Source organism: Acanthopagrus latus, chromosome 7 (assembly GCF_904848185.1).
Source record: "Acanthopagrus latus isolate v.2019 chromosome 7, fAcaLat1.1, whole genome shotgun sequence".
In the NCBI taxonomy this organism is placed as follows: domain Eukaryota; kingdom Metazoa; phylum Chordata; class Actinopteri; order Spariformes; family Sparidae; genus Acanthopagrus; species Acanthopagrus latus.
This window is the reverse complement of record NC_051045.1, coordinates 20,667,926-20,688,275: the sequence shown is the minus strand read 5'-3', so window position 1 is coordinate 20,688,275 and position 20,350 is coordinate 20,667,926. Positions and strand designations below refer to the sequence as shown.

Here is a 20,350-nt window from a genome sequence, read left to right as displayed (position 1 = left end):
AGTGTTTCAGCAGAGCGTGCGACCGTGCGAGACTTTCTGCGGGGACTCGGGCGGCATGATGTGGGCTCGGTTGATGGTCGGGGTCGGGGGCTCGGGGCTCGGGCTGCGGGCTTCCAGGGACGGCTTGCTGCGGGTCGCTGCGGCTGGATGTGCGGGGCAGCAGCAGCAGCAGCAGAGGCAGGCTTCAAGTGCGGAGGTGAGTGGAGCATGACGGTAAACTTGAGTGTCGTTAGAACATGATGACTGTATGAAAGTGTTTCATTCTTCAGCAGCCTCAGTCACGTTAAACTCTCCAGGTGATCAGGTCACATGTTATCAGTGTGTCTTCCTATCATGCTGATGAGTTAATAGTTTAATTTACTTTTAAACTCCTACCGTGCAAATGTTGTGGCCTGTAACAGTTGTTTACATGTGTTGATTATCCTCAGTAGTCATTTTGATATGAACTCGTCTCGTGCTCTATGTCAGGTTTTTGAAATTTCCTGCATCACATTTGACATTTTGTGTTGTACAAATCCAAGTATTTTTGAGGATCCAGAAGGTGTTTTTAGGACTCTGTGCTGGAGATGTGTGGACCATCACTGGCTCTGTCAGGGTTGCACTACACGTTACACTAACAGCATCAGGGTCTGTGTGTCAGCTCATGCAGACTTAACATGCATCTGTCCCGGCAGACTGCCATCCTCCCTCCCTCCGCCTGCCTCACTTCACTCAGCTGCACAAGATGATTTTATTAAAAAGCACGAGTGACTGACTCCACAGCACCGTGTCTGTGAGGCTGCGTTCACCCAGCAAAGGAGGTTCTGACTGAGAACACACAGCAGCATGTCATTCATCAAGCCGCTCAGATAAAGTCCATATCAGTGGGACCCTCTCAGTTATCAGTCCCTTTTTATTATATATCTGATTTATCTCAGTGTTGCACAAAGCAAAAAGACTAAAGTCCTACCCACGCCGTGTGCCCTAATCTGTTCATTAAGGGCGCGAGTGTGTGTGTGTATGTGTGTGTGTGTGTGTGTATTACAACCAGAACAACCAGCTCTCCCTCATAGTCATGTTAACAATAACTGACTTTGGACTTGGACAGTTTTGTAAAAAGCAATGTAGTCTTATGTAAAGTGCCGGCACCCACTCACTCCACATGTCCCATAATGCATTTCTGCTGCTGCGCTGATAAGCCCCCTTCACCGGCGGGTTCAAAGGTCAGAAGTTAGAACAGAGAGAACAGTCTGATAGATCAGACCAGAAACTGAGCTTATATTCAACAAGGATGTGTTATTACAACCGACATCACTCTGTTACTCGCAGAGAAAACACAGCAGTCATGTTAGCTGACTCTGCCTCAGCTGGGAGCACAGAACTGTCTGCTGTTAGGCTCTAGGTACAAAGTGGCAAGGGGCTAGCTGGTTAGCATGCTAACTTCAATAAATGTGCCATCTCCCCTGCACAATGTGTATTGATATAACGTCAACACAGTCTTCTCACATATTGCACCTTTAAACATCCACAACATAATAGATATTTAACATCCTACACGTGGCACCTTTTAAGATGCATAATTTCAACAACCATTTTACAACTAATTTGTAAAACTTTTCATTATTACTGTGTTTTTAATGTTTGTGTAAACTCAGTGCAGTGTTTTATCCCGCCCCCCCGCCAGGCTGCCATGAAGAAGACCCAGCTGTTTGACTTCCACAGGGAGCAGGGGGGAAAGATGGTGGAGTTCGCAGGCTGGAGTATGCCCGTCCAGTACAAAGACAGCCACATCGCCTCGCACATGCACACCAGACAGCACTGCTCCATCTTCGACGTCAGCCACATGTTGCAGGTGAGGCGAGGAGTCCAAACAGACACAGAGAAAGTATATAGAGTAGACTCCTGATGACAGGCAAACACAAAGACGTAAGGTATACAGGCTCACACCTCACGTTCATGGAGACATATAGAAAAAATGCAGTACTTTGTCAATTAACTGGGGTTAATCACTGAATCAATTATTAATGCAACAGCCCCAAGGAAAAAAAACTACCAATGCTGTGTTTAAATACATCTTTTTTTCCCCCCTCTTTTCCCGTCAGACCAAAGTCTATGGCAAAGACAGGGTGAAGTTCATGGAGTCTCTCGTGGTTGCAGATATTGCAGAACTCAAAGACAACCAGGGCACGCTGACCCTCTTCACCAATGAGAAGGGAGGAATAATCGATGACCTCATCGTGACAAGGACGGACCAGAGCTACCTCTACGTCGTCTCCAACGCCGGCTGCGCCGACAAAGACTCGGCTCGCATGAAGGTCAGTACAGACTGAGAGTGCGTGGAAACGGACAGGTACGTTTGGGAGACTCACAGAAAGTGTCTGATGTGTGTGTGTGTGTGTGTGTGTGTGTGTGTGTGTGTCTTTTTTACCTGCAGGCCAGACTGGCAGAGTTCAAAGCTGCAGGATTTGATGTGGATCTGGAGTTCCTCGATGAAGCGCTGATTGCTCTGCAAGGTAAAGTGTTCCTCCTCTCTCCTTCTTTCCTGTTTCCCTTTCCTTCCCTATATTGTTGTTCTTTTTTTCTTTATTGCTTTCTTTCTTCCCTTTCTTTGTTTTTTCTTTTTGCCCTTGCCAGTGTTACTCTAACAATTTCGTGTCACTGTTGCACTTTGTTTCAGTTCTCTTCATTCTTTCCTCACTGAGTCCTTTTTTTAAACTGTGTACGTGTGCCGTCAGGTCCGTCCATGTCTCAGGTGCTCCAGCAGGGGCTGAAGGAGGACCTCAGTAAGCTGACCTTCATGACCTCCACCTTGGCCACCGTGTTCGGCATTCCTGGCTGCAGGGTCACCCGCTGTGGCTACACAGGAGAGGACGGGGTGGAGGTCAGCGTCTCTCTGTCTTTGCTTCCTTTCTCTGCTTTTTTAGCTTTTTGAAAATGACCTTGAGGAAAGTTAGCAAAGCTTAAATTAATGAACCACTTTCACACACGTGTAGATTTTTCTGAGGCCTTGCGAAAACTTGAAATGACTAGATCTCAAACAGGTAACCTCCACTGAACAGTCTTGACTTGGTTCTAAGTCTATACTTAAGATATATTTTATATGACAGCAGGCAACCAACTGTGTGTGTCTTCATGGTTACTTTTGCATTTCAGGAAACCCAGTCTTTTATCATTACTGACTTATAATGTCCAAAGTGGTTAGGACCAACACCAGGAGTCTACAGGTTGGAGGTTCTCTGAGGTTTTATTTTTGCTTTGAATCTGATGCTAATGTTAGCATGCTAAAAAAGTATAAACAGCGGTCACATCAGAGGTAACCAAGCTAACAGTACTGCTAGACACTGGCTAAATGCAATGTAAACAATCTCTACCCAGCTGCTTGTTGCTTGTTGACATGGTTCAGCTATTTAAAAAGGGGCCACAAACATTGCATGAACTCTATGAGGGTATTCTTGCTGTCCAGGACACGGTCTGCCGTTTTAACGTTTTGTTCCTTTGGAGATCAGTTGTTTTCAAGTTGAAATCAATCAGCTGAAAATTGCAAGGCTACTTAACAACTGCTGCACACGAGTTTTGGGGAAGTTTCAAGTGCATCGCGGAGGGCTTAGCAACTCGATTACAACTCAGTTGGCTGAACTTATTTCAGCTGATTAAAGCTGCATAAAGGTTTCACCGTGTAACGCCAGCCTAACAAGCTCACAGTCACAAAGCCTTCAGATGAAGAATTAAGGAAAAAACAGATGTTAATGCAAGTCATCATGAGAGGAACATTAACACACCAGATTTCTCTGAGACATTTCTTTATATCCACAAATGATCGCCTCATGATAACACCAGAGGAGCAGCCAGTCAGGATGGAAGCGGATGTTTAGCGCTTCTTTGTATCTGATAATTGCCTTGTGATTTACATGCATCTGAACTTGTTGCGTAATGTCATTTAACACGCAGAGCTGTGTTCTTTTTCTGTCTAGTTTGTTTCTACATTAACAATATTCCCTTTTGTTGTTGTCATGACAGAGGACGTCTCTTGTTGTCACTGTTTATCACAGCTATTCTGTTTTGCGAGGAACCTACTCGTTGATTCCAGATTAACTGTTTACTACATTTAACTTTTTTTGCCCTCTCTCTGCCGGCTCTACTGTGCTGGAGCTCTGCAGAGAGCAGGATGGATGTGGGTTGGTTTTCTGACAAAAGGGGAATGTGGGAGTTTGCCTTTGTTAGTTTGTGTGTTTTCATTCCTTCCATCACTCATTCCCTCACTGCTGAGACTCACAAGTACTCTCAACTAGACCGACTCTACACTGTGTAATAACATATTTCTGATTTCTAACGTATATCGTTATTGAAAAAGTTCCTGCAATCAGATGTGTTCTTATCTCAGTATTGATGACGAGGTAAAATATACTGTTTCCATGAAATCTCTTGGATTGAGACTCAACTCCAGCGCGTCTGTCTCTCTGTCCCAGATCTCCGTCCCTCAGTCCAGAGTAGTGGAGCTGACGGAGAAGCTGCTGGCTAACAGCGAGGTGAAGATGGCCGGTCTGGGCGCCAGGGACAGTCTGCGGCTGGAGGCGGGGCTTTGTCTCTATGGCAACGATATAGATGAGACCACCACGCCTGTGGAGGCCACCCTGGTCTGGACCATAGGTAAGATTTGAGTCATCAGTCTGAAATATTTCCATGAGGTTGTTTTCGAGTTCCAGGTGATTTAGGGACGGGACAGTCCTTCTTTCTACATCTGGATTCTTGTCAAGCAGAGCATTAGATAAGAAGATTGATAGACAGATCTCTAATTAACATGTTTCTAAAAAAAACAAAAAAACTGTTCCAAGTGGGTTCTCATTTGAAATATTTTACTTGGTGGGACCTGTTGCCAGGCAACCAGAAGAAACCAAATGAGGTGTCACGTGTCCCACACACAGGAGATTACACACAGGAGCTCCCTTTAGCTCATTGTTTAGCTGTCTAGCCCACAACTTTAGTTTAGCTCACCCTCACCACGCTCTCATGCATCATCGTGAGCCATAACATGCAGCTGATTTTAGTGAAAAAATCTCTAGAACTGTACATTACCTGCTCAGCACCAACCAGCATACAGATGCAGTTAGCGATTAGCTGTTGAACTTAGCGGTGCATCTAGCCAAGACCATTCCCATTAAATGTGAAGAGGTGTTGTCTTGCCGTGTCATGTCTGCTCTTTGTATTAACTCCGTTGCGTTGTCTCACGCACAGGAAAGCGCCGGCGTAAGGACAAGGATTTCCCCGGCGCTGACATCATCGTACCTCAGATCAAAGCCAAGACGGCCAGGAAGAGGGTCGGTCTGGTGTCCACCGGCCCCCCCGTCAGACAACACACACCCATACTCAGCCCTGATGGGAAGGTCATAGGTAAGAAAGGACAACCACTGACACATGAGATTCATTAGTAAAGCCTCTATTTGATTTTGTTAATTATATCTTTTTTCACATGTTGACATGTTGTCTTGCATACGTATGTCAAATTGATATATGTTAATATTAAAAGAAAACTCCTGACATTTAGTGATTGTGTGAATAAGGGAGTAATTCCACAACATTGTGTAAGCAGCTAGTAGCTGAGGCAGTCATGTAGTCAGTGTGCTGCTCAGGGAGGAGATCTGAAGCACAGAGAAGCTACCAAAATGTTTTTATTTTGTTTTTATCCTTATCTGTGATTTTTCTGAAGATGTAGCCAGGATGGGTGAGAGATTTCCAATTAATGACCGAAACTTTGCTGTTTGATTTAGGCGAGGTGACCAGCGGATGCCCCTCCCCCTGCCTGAAGAAGAACGTCGCCATGGGTTACGTGGACGCTGCGTTCGCTAAGAACGGTACAGCCATCCAGGTGGAGGTCCGGAAGAAAGCGGTGCCCGCCACCGTCAGCAAGATGCCCTTCGTCCCCACCAACTACTACACTGGATAGACACACAGACGCATAAACACACAATACACACTGAATACCATCACTGGAACGTTCCTCCACTCTGTCCCATGTTCACCAATGCTGCCCCCTTCTGTTTACCTCCAGCAATGCAACACCAACGTAAGACTGGACGTCTTCATGGTAGAGTACTCTGAAAGAAAGTAATACAAAATGCTAAACTGTTATACAATACAGTGTGTGTGCTGGTTTGATGTGTTCTGTCACTTTATTGTGAAGCACATTAAATGCACAATGATTCGTATTTGAGACACTAAAGCAGAAACACAACAGTATAAACTGACAAACATTATACAAAGACTAAGAGCACGACACTTTAAACAGACAAACAGTGTGCTACCTGTGTGTGTCAAGCAATGCAACACCTGACAACATGGTTCCCCCGTGGATGGGTGTGCATGATATAAATTACAAGCAGTGTTGTGGAGTCTGAGAATGTATTAGCCTACGTTCCCTGTTAACACGGTTTATAGACCAAGTTGTCAGTGGAATGCAGGTTGAACCGATTCAACTTGCTGCATTTTCAGTAAGAATAGAGACAGTGAAGCCCTGTGGATCCATAACACCGCAGTATTTGATGAACTTTTTTGTCGTAGGACATAGGTTTTGCTAATGAAATGTGACAGCATTTACTTTTGTCACCGCTGGACCAAAACAAAGAGATTCCAAATGCTTCTTTTTATATGAATTCACTACATGTTGGCAGCGTTTTTAAGCTCTTTCAAATACCACAGAGCCAAATTTCCATGTGCATAATTGTTATTATCAGTCGTAAAACAGCTTAATCATGGGGGGTCAAGCTCAGAATCCCTCCGACACAAAGCCCCTTCCAGAAATAAGCCAGTTAACACAAACTTGCCAGCTCAGTTTGTGGAATTTGCATTTTTGTGTTAATTATCAGATTTTCTCATCAAGTTCTTGTGTGGAGGGATTTTAAGGGAGTTCGGGTTTACTCTGTTGATATTGTCAATAACCTGATGTCATCAGACTGTTGGAGGAGTTTACGCTACATGAGGTAGGATGATAACCTAACTTGAAAAGATGTTAATTATCATGTGTTCTGTCTAGAAACTAATGAAATGTAATTTCTGTATTAAACTAGGACACAGTCTTAGGACTTTCTGTGGCACTCTGAATGTCTTACCTTCTGAAAATAATAACATAGTTATTATAGAAATAATACTACTGATTAATAGGTTCAAAGTTTGTTAACTCTGAGTCACTGTGAATTTTAATTCTAAACTGAGTTTCAATGTAAAAATCTACAATAATATTGTTTATTTGATTAAAGAAAACTTTTCTCTATTAAAGACATTTTCACTTTCATCTGAGCCTGAGTGATTTTATTTGTGGAAATGGACACTGACATGAGAAATGTTGCACAAATGTGTCATATACACCACATTCCTCCTCATGCTACTGTGGTCATAATTTAGCATCCCAAAGAAGGTCTGGAGGGGTGCTGACATGTAAATGACAAGGTATGGATTGGTATGGATTCCTGTTTGTCTCAAAATGTTCATATAATTCTGAACTTTTCTCAAAATTCTGAATGGCTTATAACAAAAGTAAATATTTTCTTTTGCTTGTTTTATAAAACTTATAACTAACTTTAATGACAGTGGTTTGATAGATGTTTAAGTTCTATCTGATAATGTATTTAAACGTTTAATTAACCCTCTCATTTCCTGTGAAGACGAGGGTTTCCTCCTTTAGGTCTGTGGATGGTTTAATTTGGACATACCGGAAACGGGGGATGCTAGGAGAACTAACCTGGCAACCCCGGCTGCCGGTCTGTTCAGTAGTTACTGAGAGGAAGATGGTGGACTTGGCGACAGCAGCGTGCTCAGAACTCCGTCCCAAACACTTTGGAAAATACTTAATATCTCAACCTGGTATTAGATATAGATTACCGGGGGACAATCACAGATAATACATTGTGAAAACCGTTGAGGGAAGTGAGTTTTTCGCCGCCGGACAGCTCTTATTCCGAGGGAGAAGACAAGCGGGGAGTTGCGGAGCGTGGTGGCGGAGGTGGTGGTGGGTTGCTGGTGCTCGTACAGGAAGCTAGCCAACGTTAGCCAAAGTGTCAACAAAAAGTGTGGAAGGAGGTGGGAGCTTCTTTTCCCGGCTGTCGAGATAAACCTCGGAGAGCATCCAGCTCTTGCTGCCTTCACACCAACTGTCAAATCATCGAGGAGCGGGGCTGACAGTTGGACCGTTAGCTAACTCCTCGAGCTAACGCTCAGCTAGCTTTGTTGTGACCTGAGGATCAAAGCGCCGCTCACAATGCCACGGAGTAAAAAGGGGAAACGTGGCTCCAGCAAGCCGGGTGAGTAGCTAGCAGCCATGCTAACTCACCACACAGCCACTGGCAATAAAACAGCAGGAATGTTATGACAAGTACGATCAAAGTGTTAATACACGCTCGATTGCCACATCTAAAACGCAGACAGGTGGTGGCAGCCTGTTTGTGAGCCTGCTCCATGTGGCATGCATGGAAAAAGAAAACTTGTTGCTACCTGACATGTAAAGTGTGTTGCTGTCAGACTTGCACAGCCATGTGGCTTAGCTATAATTAGTGCAGCAGCTTAGCAGTGCAGTCTGCATGTGTCTGTCACAGTCTCTGTTGAAGCCACTCACTTCGAATCACAGAAGCAAAAGTGTGATTCATGAAGATCCCCGCCAACACTCAGGACACCTCATGCTGAACTTAATGTTAACCGCATGTTATTTTTAGCAGCAACGCCACGCCACTTAACTGAAAACTGCTGAAGAGGAACAACAAGTGCAACAGAGTCCCTGATTACATTTAAACGAGTGAATTTGCATGCTTTTAGGTTGCTGGCTGCTGCTTTGGCAGCCACAGCTACACGTTTTTGTCAGTGCACTGTACAGTAGTGGTGCGGATCATGCATGTGCCTGGAGGGCGTCACAGCCCCCTCACGTTTTATGGAGTGACGTAGCCCTGGAAGCACACACGTGCCAGAGTCTAAATGAACACACATGTATTTTTGCGGAGTGTACATTTCTGCTGATTATTGCCAAGACAGTAAGGGAAAGGAGTCAGTATTTGTTATAAATGTCAGTCTATTTGCAAACATGTATAAATTGTACGAGAAATTACTTTAATGTATGTCTTCTTCTGGTGCAGTATTCTGAAGTGTGCGTGACTATTATGCAATGCAAAGTTTCACCGATGGAAAAATGGAGCTCACTTCTGCTTTCTCTCCTCTCCATCATGCTCATTCTTTCATTTTTCCATCTTCCCATTCATTCATTCATTCATTGATGCATCGGGTGCGCCATTCTTTCTACAATCCACACACCCTTTATTTCATCCATCTTGTCATTCATTCGTCCACACGTCATCTCCAGGCTCACTTCGTCAGGAGGTTCTTCAACTGCAGCTGTCGTCTAAAGCCTCGCTGAAAGGTAACTCCTCTGACCCCTGACCTCAGCTCAGTGTCCAGCTCGAGGTCTGTCCAGAAGCTCTTGAACCTCACTCCAGTGCATGGTGTAACCCCAGCAGCCACTGTCATGCTCAACTCACCGTGTGTTTTAATTATTCCCAGCTGCGCTGAAAAAGTTTGAACCCTCCCGTCCCTCATATCACCTGCTCACACTGTGTACTGTGTTGACTGACTGGTTGAATTTCCCATTACTTTTTATTTTCAGTCCTCATGCATGTCATGCTTCAGCACCACAAGTTAACACCCAACCTTCATGCTGACAGTAATGGCTGTTTAGGAGGTGAACATCACAGGACTATAAAGGAAGTTTATTCACATTTGACCATCTCATCCACCAAACCTGCTCACTTACAAATGGCTGCTAGTATCTTGTATTCATTACCATCATCGACTCCCATCATGCCATTCATTTGGTTGATAATCTCTCCGACCACCCAGCCTCAATTTCTTACCAGTGCTGACACCGGAAAAGTTTTGTTGCAGGCAATCGTTGCTTCTTAGTGACTCTTTCTCTGTGATACATTGAATTCATATCACATAATTGTGTCATCCTCAATCAATGTGGCTTTCCCATCCCACACTTCCTTATTTATTCTAAACGCATATTATGTTTGACTGGCTGATTTAGAGTAAAGTCTGTTCACAAATCTCTACATACAGCAGATTTGACAGAATCTGAAGAATCTGTTTATGATTATTTTTTTTCAAGACCTGGACTCATTCTAAGGCCTGTCAAAGTATTGTTCTGGTGGGATCTACAGTTTAAAGACATTTAATTGATTCTTTACAGCATCAGAAAAGAACACATGGCGCTGACTTGAAGCTTCGCAAGCTGCATGTAGTGAGGACGCAGGTAAATTTAGTCTTGTATTTAAAGCTTGTGCTACCAAGTCACAGCCAGAGGACTCGAGCCAGCTCCCACCCCTGTGGCCCAGACTTCTGATTTGTCAGTCAGCAAAGCCTTTTTGTCAGAGGAGTGTATGAGTGATTGCTATGTAAGCATAAAGTAGCAAAGTAGAGATGACACGTGAGTTGTGGCAGGGAGCTCACACTCACCATAGTGAGCTGTGTGTGGGTGGGCTTGCGTGGGAAGGTGTGTAGCTGTGTTTTTCTGCGTTTGCGAGTGTGTGTCTGACTGCAGGGAAAAACCTGTACAGTTGTCGGGAGTTCAAGGATGATAACATGGTAATCACTGATTGATACAGACTCGCAGGGTGTGTGATCTCTGCTGTGAACATGAGAGCCCACAGGCTGTTTTAATCCAAAAAATAAGAATATTGGATGAAGAAAGCAGCAGGTTGTTCAGAGCTGCATTCAGGTTGTTTTGGTATTTAACCTGCTTCTTTGTCTGCGCAATCATTGTCTTCTACAACTATGAAATAGTCGAAGGTGTTGATACAAGATGTAGGAATATGACAATTTCAATTTCAAATCGAAAAATGTGATCAAAATAAGTGTTCAGATGCAATTTTCATAATCAGTAGTTGGATCGGCAATTCTCACTGTGTGTGTGTGTGTGTGTGTGTGTACACATATTTTACTTCTACTGGCTTGAATCTGGCACGTGCCAGAACAAAAACAACAACTCTTGCAACCTTTGTGTGCTTCTGCACACGCACTACAAAAAGTGTGAGAAAACTCAAGCTGCTGTTGTAAGTATCCTGCCAAATAGTGACTCTAATTTTCGTTTTGTGTTTAACAAGTGACTGGTAATATGCTGTATATATTTTAAAGTTGACAATATGAGCCTTGAGTATAGGATTCCAAAAAAATATGGTGGGTAAGTCCCACTTGATAACATGTAGCCAATCTTGTTAAAGAATAACTAAAAAATGTAAATGACAGTTTTCAGGGTGTGAAACAGATAATCTGTTGATCTTTACAAATCAAGATGTGACATGCTAACAGTGGCATAGCCGTCAGTGCTAAAACTCAATACTTAAATCAAAAGTTTAATTGAATCTTGATCGTTAAACCAAATGTCAAATCAAATTGTAAATTTGGAAAATCATGGCACCCCTAATAAGACGCGATGTGTATGTTTAGCCATAATTTTGAAGTTCCTGTCTTATGTGGAAGGAATATGAAAAATGTGTCTGTGTTGAGATGCTTGGATGTTTTACTCTGACCTTCATGTCCCACACATGTTTTCCCAGAAACAGCAACTTTTATGATTTCCAAATGAGAACTTTTTATCGCCAGCTCAACACTGTATGCACTCACACACCCAGTTTTACAACTGAGTGTGTAATACTGATCCATTTGAAAAGGTGGTTATTAATAGGAACAATAGCAACATGCAACTATTGTGTCACTGTTGTACAGTACAGTTTGCCTATTGAGCAGTCAACTAGCTGTAGAATATTTCATAGGCAGAAAACAACAGTATGTATAGGTTTTACACTAGAATGCCCAATAAGAGTAACACATTTTAATGCCTCTGTCACCTTTTTTCAGACATTAACAGTTTCAGAAGAATACAAATGAACCTTTACACGTCTAGTACATAGTGGTATATTATTGTCACCCACAATAGAAATACAGCAGCATGTAGCTGAAGATAATGTCCACCCTGAATGCATAACTTCTGCAGTGTAAAGAAATAGCAGATGAGACAAAAATGATTTTACAGTTGAGTCATTTGAACTCTCACCTGGTTCACTGAGTTGACACATTGGGCTGAGGGACCTCAGCCCCAGGACAAGCGTTCCCACTGGCACATTCCAAAGTGGGCTAACCCAACTCTAGCCTAGGATAGGACTTCTCCAGAGCAGGGCCAGGGCCAGTATGAAACGGGGCTAAGTATAAAAGTAAGATAATATTCTGAAATGTGAAAAGGTGCCACAAATATGCAGTGTGAAAAGCCCCATCCTGAACTCAGATATTGTCCTTTATCCAGCTACTCATTTATCTGCAATTGAATTTTTTTCCCCAGGAATTTTCTTACTACAAAAAGACTGGTTCAAACAGCTGAATGAATTGTCATATTTAAAATGTAGTCAAGTGTAAGTGAGTGGAATCAAAGTAACTCGCACCTATATCCTCCATGTTGCATTCCTGCAAAAATAACTGTGACCTCTAGATTACCTCGACTGTCCTGTTTGACCTGAACTTGAACACACACACACACACACACACACAGTCTGACCATTCTGGATGGTACACACTGAATGAATGAGTAAATGAATGGCCACTCTGGTCTCCAGTAATCCCACCAACAGTAGAAACTCCTGAGCCAGCAGGAACCTGAGGGTTAGCTTAGCTTAGCTTGCTTGGCTCTTAACCCCTTTTCTGTCCTAGACCCAGTGTAACAAACCATCCCACTTCTTCCTTTGCACCCAGGACAGAGTTGTGTTGAAACACTGAAACATTAATCACTGCCCAGTCCTAATAAAGACATAAAAGATTATGAAATTCCTTCCCTTATCTGCTATTTCCTGTCATTATGTAGGAGCACACTTTAACTGCTATGTGGACAACTGTTAATAAAATGTGATGGTGGTATACTGGATGTTGTCTGTGGTTCTGAGTGTGTCCTTGTGTGTCCGTATATAAGTAGAGCTCTGCTGGTGTACAGTTACTGACAAAGACAGACAGCTGAGCAGAAGCCCACCGTCAGCTCAATCACTGCTGGAGAATGGCTTCAGCAAAATCCTGGTTAATTTTGGGATGCTTGCTTCCTTTTACTGTTAGACAGCTGTCATCTTGAGGCTCTTTACCATTTGCTATGATTTATTATGGGCCAATACAGATTTTTAGTATTCAACGAAACAGAAAACAGATATTTTGAACTGATAAACATTTACAATAAAATGTATAATGACGAGATGGAATGTACCCAAACCCTAAGTACAATTTACTCCAAGTACGGTATTTAGTGTAAGTTTGAGGCACATATCCTTTTATTTCTATTTATTTTAAGCTTTGATAAAAATAAAATATTTATTGAAGGGTTCTTCTACTGGAGGAGGTGTTTCTGCTATTTTGTCCAGTCACTTGTGTTGCATCCTGGTGTGGAAGGGCCAGCACTGAACTCGGCAACATTTCAGGCTGTAAGAGGAGGAAGTAACTGTTGTTGCTCAAAAACATTGTGGCTTTTATTTGGAAACGTTGATCTAATGTGGACCTCGTGCTGCTCATCATTTCCTACTCCCACAAGCAAGCTTTTCTTTTACTCCATCACTGACCCAACAACAGTTAGTGGTGAGCTTGTCATTCCTCACCATACCTGTCATAATGGAGATGATCATTATCTTGATCTGGGGATTTTCAAGTCCCCTCACGCAGAGCGACAGTCAGGCTGTTTCTGAAAACAGCAGTTAGACTTGTCATTTGAATGAAGATTCATGGATGATTAATCCTCATTTGTTCCCCTTGGTGCTTGTTCACACTCCCATAAGCTAACTTACATCTGTAGTTCCTGGGCAGGAAACTGAGATAACATCTCTGCTAACAGGCTGTCAGTCCGTTGTGCATGTAAACACGCTTCATGCTTTTACCTTTTCCTTCCCTGATCTTCATGTCCCTCATTTGTCCTTCAGTCTGCTCTGTTCTCACTATTTCTCCATCTCTCTTTCTAGGTATGAAAAATGGGGTGAAGGGAGAGTCGGGTGCCAGCGATGATGAGTTGATGTCTGATGTCCTCAGCCACTACAGCAGCACCAGCGAAACCGCCTCCGTGCTGGAAGATGGCACAGGTTTGTACACAAATTGCAGTAAGTCATACACACATATGCTTTTCAGAATCATATTTCATTTGGATAATAGCCCAGGTACTGCTTTTCATACTTTTAAGGAAATATGTGACGTCAAAAAACTGAAGTATTAAACATGCAAACCGTTGTTAACATCCTGTTTGTGTTGACTGGCCAAACACAGGAGGGGAGCAGGTGGATGAGCTGACTGCCCAGGAGGAAACGGAAGACAAACTCAAGCAGTGTATAGACAACCTGATGGATAAGAGGTGAAGTTGTTTTATTTTTGTTGTCTTGCTTTCTTCCAGTCCCTATCGAGAATACAAAATCGGATATGTCAGGAATAAACAGGGAGACAAGTGATGGTGCAACACCAGACTAATAGATTATGGCATGAGGTGATGTTGCAAAAAAACAAACTTGAACTCTTTCTTTCTCTCCCAGTGCTAAGACGCGTCTTGCAGGTCTCGAGTCGTTGCGACAGGCCTTCTCCTCCAAAATGCTCTATGACTTCCTGACGGAGAGACGCCTCACCGTCAGCGACTGCCTGGAAAGGAGTCTTAAGAAAGGCGAGATGAAAAAGAAATTCCACTGTTAAACCCATAGACTCACTGAAGACACATGTACAGATTATATACATTCACAAGAAGGTCCTTACATTTTTGTCTTCCCTCATATGCTGGAGGTCTTGTTGCTGAAACACAGCCAACAACAACTGCAGTCACTGACAAGCAAATACTATCTTTGTGTTGCCTCCAGGCGGCGCAGAGGAGCAGGCAGCAGCAGCCACAGTCTTCGCCCTGCTCTGTATCCAGCTGGGGGGCGGAGACGAATCGGAGGAGGGCTTCAAGATGCTTCGCCCCATCCTCACCGCCATTCTGATCGACAGCAGTGCCAGCATAGCAGCCCGCCAGAGTGTGAGTTATCAACCTCTGGTATGGTGCAAAACTTTGGTTATATAATGGCAGCTTCTGGAAACAAGACAAGAAGAGTAGAAAATGAAACATGAAAATGCACGTATGTGTGAATGCTGGATCAAAGAAATGAAACATGTGGACTGCAATTTAAAGCTCGGCAGTGACAGTAGAAGCTGCAGAACAACCAACAATCCAAAATCAACCGGTTCAGAGTTCACTGAGTGCAAAGTCTGCAGTACAGCTGTCACCCAGCTGACCTCAGTCTCACCTCCATTGTTACACAATAATCAGGTCAGACATTCAGTTCACAGAAATAAAGGAACATTTTCTCTTAGATAAAGTACATTCTCTGGTAGGGATTTTTTTTTTTTTAATAACAAATTCACTTTAAAGGTGGACTCTTGAGGTTGTAGCTCTGATGTGTTGGATCACCCTTTTCAACTACTGTTTTCTGTCCACTGTGTCAGTTTTGGAAACAACACCAGACACTGTTTAGTGGACACTTAAAGACCAGGACCACCATGTGACATCAACAGCAGCCATCTAGGACTCTCAGGGTCACGAATGCAGGCCAGTTTGACAGGGACGTGCCTGCATCATACTGTCATTCATTTTCTTTCTTCTGTCACAACAGTTGCCCAGCTTAAAACAAGGTTTCTTACCACTTCGGCAGTTTTCAGAAAGTTTTAAAAAACCATGGCAGAGCAATAACTCTTAGGCAGGCTAGGTTATTTTAAAAAATAAATTGTATTAGGATCATGATTTATAACCGTATTATAAAGGTTGTATGAGTTTTGAACTCAGATTTGCTTCAGAGGAATCACAGCTTCACTCTTTGTCCCTTCTTGTTTAATTAAATGTGTGTGTATTTGACTGTTCTTGTTTCTGCCTCAGTGTGCCAGAGCTTTGGGCATGTGCTGTTACGTCTCTGCTGCTCAGGATGGAGAGGTAAGAACAACTTGCTAAACATATAACAAGCGACAAAAGCACAGTAGTATTTCTTATCAGCAGTTTGTCCTTCTCATCCCTCATCACATTTTTTTTTCTCCTTTTCCCTTTAACATCACCACTGAACCCTCCCAGGACTTGATCAAGTCTTTGGCCCTTCTGGAGAACGTATTCATGTCTTCCTACCCCAACAGAGAGGGAACGCTGCCAACGCCCAAACCAGGCAGTCCAGGTCTTCACAGCGCCGCCCTGCAGGCCTGGTCGCTGCTGGTCACTCTCTGTCCTGCATCCAGACTGACTGTGCTGCTCGACCTGTGAGTGAAACCAAACACACTTCTTAGTTAATTTAATTTCTAAACAGTGCAGCGTAGTTCTGTTAAGCTTCATGTCTGTGACATTTTGATAATAGTGTAACCAACAATGATTCTCTCCCCGTAGTCACCTCCCCAAACTGCAGGCGTGTCTGGAGAGCAGCGACGTCAACTACAGGATCACAGTGGGAGAGACCATCGCCCTGCTGGTGGAGCTGGGGCGAGATATAGATGAGGTAAACACACACACACACACATTGTATCTATATGTCTTTACCATTATACCCATATCTCCAGTTTAAGGGGGTTGTCTAGTTATATTTTGCATTTCTGTGATATGTTTATGTCAATGGTGTGTGAAGGAATTCGAGGTCGAGGACAGTGAAGGTCTGTGTCGATGTCTGAAGGGTTTAGCCACAGACGGCAACAAGCACCGGGCCAAGAACGACAGGCGGAAACAGCGTTCCATTTTCAGAGAGGTGCTACATTACATAGAGGTATGTTCTATAGTGCAGCCATATTAAACGCATCATGGCAGTTTTGCGCATTTGCCCTGTTTTTTTTTGGCGAAAGGCTTGTTCTTATTTCCATATCTCTTTTTCTTTTTATTGGCTTTTTGCAGAACGACGACTTCACAGAGGAGAGGATCAGGTTTGGAGTGGAGAGCGTTTACATCGACAGCTGGATGAGGAGAAGAATCTACGATGCCTTCAAAGAGATCATGGAGTCCGGAGTCAGACACCATCTACAGGTCGGGATGACACACAGAAGTCAGCGACGGCCTTCTCTTTCCTCGCATAAAGTGTCTTGAATTTCAGTTTTTACGTCTCTTCTGCTCTGGCGTGGACATCATTAAACAGACACCAGAAGCTGAGTAGGAACACTGATATTTGCCTGCAGAGCCAATTTCAGCACGGCACGACAAATGACACACACACAATGAACACACCTACACATGCAGCACATACGTGTGGGTGATCCCCACTGCCTCGCTGGTACATTCATTGTGTCTGAATAAGCTGAACAATAATGCACTCTAAAATGAGACATCCAGCATTTTAGCAAAGTGGCACTTTCCTATAATGTAACCGATGATGGTATATTAGAAAGGAAATGCTAATGGAGGTCACTCTCCAGTTAATTGAATCACTGTAATTTCTCTATATTTTAGTGGATGTTAAAAGCATTTATTTCACATCCAGCTTGATCTGATTTGTTCACACATCCATCCAGGCATGCAGACTGACTTAAGATAACAAACACAAAACAGCAAAATCAGTAGTTTTACTGTTCACACATGAATATGTCTTCATGTTTTGTTCATTTAGTGTTTGTTTTTATTTTGGTGCAGTTCAACCCACTTCTTAGAGACATCTTTGGCCTTGGCCCTCCCCTCATCCTGGACGCTGCTGTAAAAGTAAACAAGATTTCTCGGTTTGAGAAGGTAACGGCTACTTTTCTGTCCTTGAAACTCCACAAATGTGTAACCCTGGAGTGTGTGATTGTATTCTGTCAGTATTTGTCTTGCATTTATGTTCCACTCCTGAGCTGCTGCTGTTGAGTGGCGAAGTATACATGTTGTTGCACTCATCTTTCTCTTTTGTTCTTCCACAGCATCTTTTCAACTCAGCTGCCTTCAAGGCCAGGACTAAACAGAGGAGCAAGGTCAGGGACAAACGTGCTGACGTCATGTGAGAGAAGGACAGGCTGCGTTGTGATGGATACAAAATGATGCCTTCTGATGTCAGACACATAAAGGCGCGACACCTCTACACAGGGCTTTTGCACTTGTGCTCTTCATCTACAAATTAATCCTCCGAGATTGAAGATGGCCAACCTTTATCGTTTGCTCCCACGGGCAAAGGAAATTACTACTCCTACTCGTAGGCATGTTAATGTGGGATTAAAACAAATGTGATCTTCAGATATCAAAAAGGTCTTTTATTCATATTATCATAAAATACAGAGAAAGTAAAGCATCAAGTTTCACTGTAGGAGTTAATTTTAAAGCTTTATGGTACACTGAAGATGTGTGCAAGCCTTTCACGTTACACTCACTGAAACCCTCTGTGGTGCTGATGGGTATTGTTTATACTCACCTTGAATTGCTGCTCCGTGACTTGGCAGTCAAGTCTTTTTAATCCTAATTTCCAACTTCAGTAAAGCCACTTTTCCAGGAAATAACCAGTCCTGGTTAGTTTCTGAAGCTTAATCATGGAGCATCCACTTCTGCAAAAAAAAAAAAAGAGAGAAGAGCCACGGAAATACTCGTTTTTCCCCTCTGACGTCCTCCGTTTCAACAACCAGAGTTGCTTCTTCAGCTGCCAAAGCAGAAACTGACTTAACAAACAATGCAACCTAAAGGCAAATGTGTGTGGTGTTTTGCGTGAGAGTGTGTTTTATTTGAATTTTATTTAACATCATGAAATAAAACACTTTATCCATATAAACAAGAAGATGCCTAATTAAAACAAGATTTCAGAGAGTTATTATTGTCATCTTTGTATTAATATTTTTTGAGAGGAAAAATACTTTTTAACCATTTCTGGTGGATAATTGAATTTTACTTTCTAATTTATTAAAGTAGTACTGTGTGATTTTCTTCTTTTTTTTTTTTTTTAAAAAAAAAAAAAGAAAATTAAAAATGCTAAGAACTGTTTACAGACACAATTGTGGGATGAAAAAGAAGAATTTCTATTTTTTATTCTTTCATGTATATTTTTAATGCGGGTTGGTGGGTCATACAATCTATCCATGTGTACAGTATGTATTGCAGATAGACTATATAGGGATTTATGGTAAAATGTGTACTTGAATAATTAGATGCTCTCGAATGATTTTCCCTCTGATGAGCAGTAAATACACACAGGCCACTGACCAGAGCTGCTGATCAGGAGAGTTTGATGGAGTTGTTTGTAATGGTGATCAGGTCAGAGCGTGCTGTTACCAAAGTATCAACATTTTATTTGAGAGTTTTTGATTATATTGATGCCTAACAGCTGCTTGTAAGTTTCAGTAGTTTGATGAAAACCCTCCCGCTGGCTCTCATATTACAGCGTCACCAAACTCTTCATCAGTGGTTCTGATGTTGCAGCCCATGGACAGAAGATGGATCAAATGAAATAAAGATTATTTGAGCATGTTCCTCGCCTCTTTTTTTTTTTTTTTTTTTAATGGAAGAAATAACATTTTTCTGTATTGGAAAGACTTGATTTGGGAAAGATGGTATCAGGTGGGGAAATAAATGTTAAGTCCTAAGTCATCACAATTTGCCACAGTATCTGAGAAAAAAATCTATGTTGGCAGAGGCACATGATCAGTTTTTTTTCCCTCAATTACCTGTGAATTTGTAAAAAAGATTCTATTACAAAAAGCTACATTTTGAAAAAGCAATTTGAAACATTTAAGAATGATAGAGAATTTAAACCCAGGTGAAGAGAGGAGAGGGCTCCTACAATTACTTTCATGTCGAGCTCTTATTTTATGAACATGAATTCAAATATTAAAGGGGCAACATATAAGAATGTTAATGAAAATATTCATGAATTGACCAGAATTATAAACAAAATGTGAAAAAATACCAGTCCCTATGTTATGATGTCTGTAAGTTATGCTATCAAGAGTTATGTGTTGCAGAGATACCTAATGAAGTTAGCATGCTAACCAGCTAGCCCCAGCCTGGCCAAGTCCAAAGCTACTCAAAGCTTCTGTGCTTCAACACTTCACTCCTCTTGACCCTGAGCTCCCAGTCAGAGTCGCTAGCTGCACAGCAAACTGGGCTAACAGCTACAGCTAGCAGCATTTTCTGGTTACTCTGCAGACCATCATTTATTTTGAGGATGAAGTTGACAGGTGGTGATTCTCACATAAATATTGTACCTTTAGGTAACATAATATTAATATCTAAGACTCCCAATACATCTGGACGGAGGAACCAACAGAGAAGAAAACTTAAAACAAGTGAAAAAAAAAACGAAGACGAATACTGTACATTTAATTGCTAGCAGTGAAATGTTAAATAAATCATTAGGTAATCATCCTGAGTGGTCCTCTGCTGCCCCCTTGTGGT

General features: G+C 42.4%; 2 protein-coding genes and 1 long non-coding RNA gene across 4 annotated transcripts; 2 read left to right on the top strand and 1 right to left on the bottom strand.

The window, feature by feature from the left end:
• Nucleotides 1-32: 32 nt before the first annotated feature.
• amt (aminomethyltransferase) lies at nucleotides 33-7,262 on the top strand. The gene is made up of 8 exons (XM_037103722.1): nucleotides 33-196; nucleotides 1,664-1,831; nucleotides 2,082-2,294; nucleotides 2,414-2,492; nucleotides 2,715-2,860; nucleotides 4,446-4,626; nucleotides 5,212-5,367; nucleotides 5,745-7,262. The coding sequence occupies exons 1-8, from the start codon at nucleotides 56-58 to the stop codon at nucleotides 5,918-5,920; spliced, it is 1,260 nt and encodes a 419-aa protein (XP_036959617.1). The 5' UTR covers nucleotides 33-55; the 3' UTR covers nucleotides 5,921-7,262.
• LOC119022635 lies at nucleotides 5,770-7,849 on the bottom strand. The gene is made up of 3 exons (XR_005076026.1): nucleotides 7,712-7,849; nucleotides 6,020-6,071; nucleotides 5,770-5,912 (listed from the first exon to the last, which is right to left on the bottom strand). It is a non-coding gene; the product is annotated as an uncharacterized LOC119022635 (long non-coding RNA).
• Nucleotides 7,751-19,423, top strand: ifrd2 (interferon-related developmental regulator 2). Of its 2 annotated transcripts, XM_037103719.1 has the most exons (13): nucleotides 7,751-8,270; nucleotides 9,317-9,373; nucleotides 13,992-14,108; nucleotides 14,290-14,374; nucleotides 14,550-14,674; nucleotides 14,865-15,022; nucleotides 15,917-15,970; nucleotides 16,106-16,284; nucleotides 16,409-16,517; nucleotides 16,644-16,778; nucleotides 16,904-17,032; nucleotides 17,633-17,725; nucleotides 17,896-19,423. In XM_037103719.1, the coding sequence occupies exons 1-13, from the start codon at nucleotides 8,228-8,230 to the stop codon at nucleotides 17,974-17,976; spliced, it is 1,365 nt and encodes a 454-aa protein (XP_036959614.1). In that variant the 5' UTR covers nucleotides 7,751-8,227; the 3' UTR covers nucleotides 17,977-19,423. The 2 variants fall into 2 exon arrangements, with proteins under 2 accessions (XP_036959614.1, XP_036959616.1); XM_037103721.1 differs by lacking the exon at nucleotides 9,317-9,373 and having other exon boundaries at nucleotides 7,754-8,270.
• The last annotated feature ends 927 nt before the right edge of the window (nucleotides 19,424-20,350 follow it).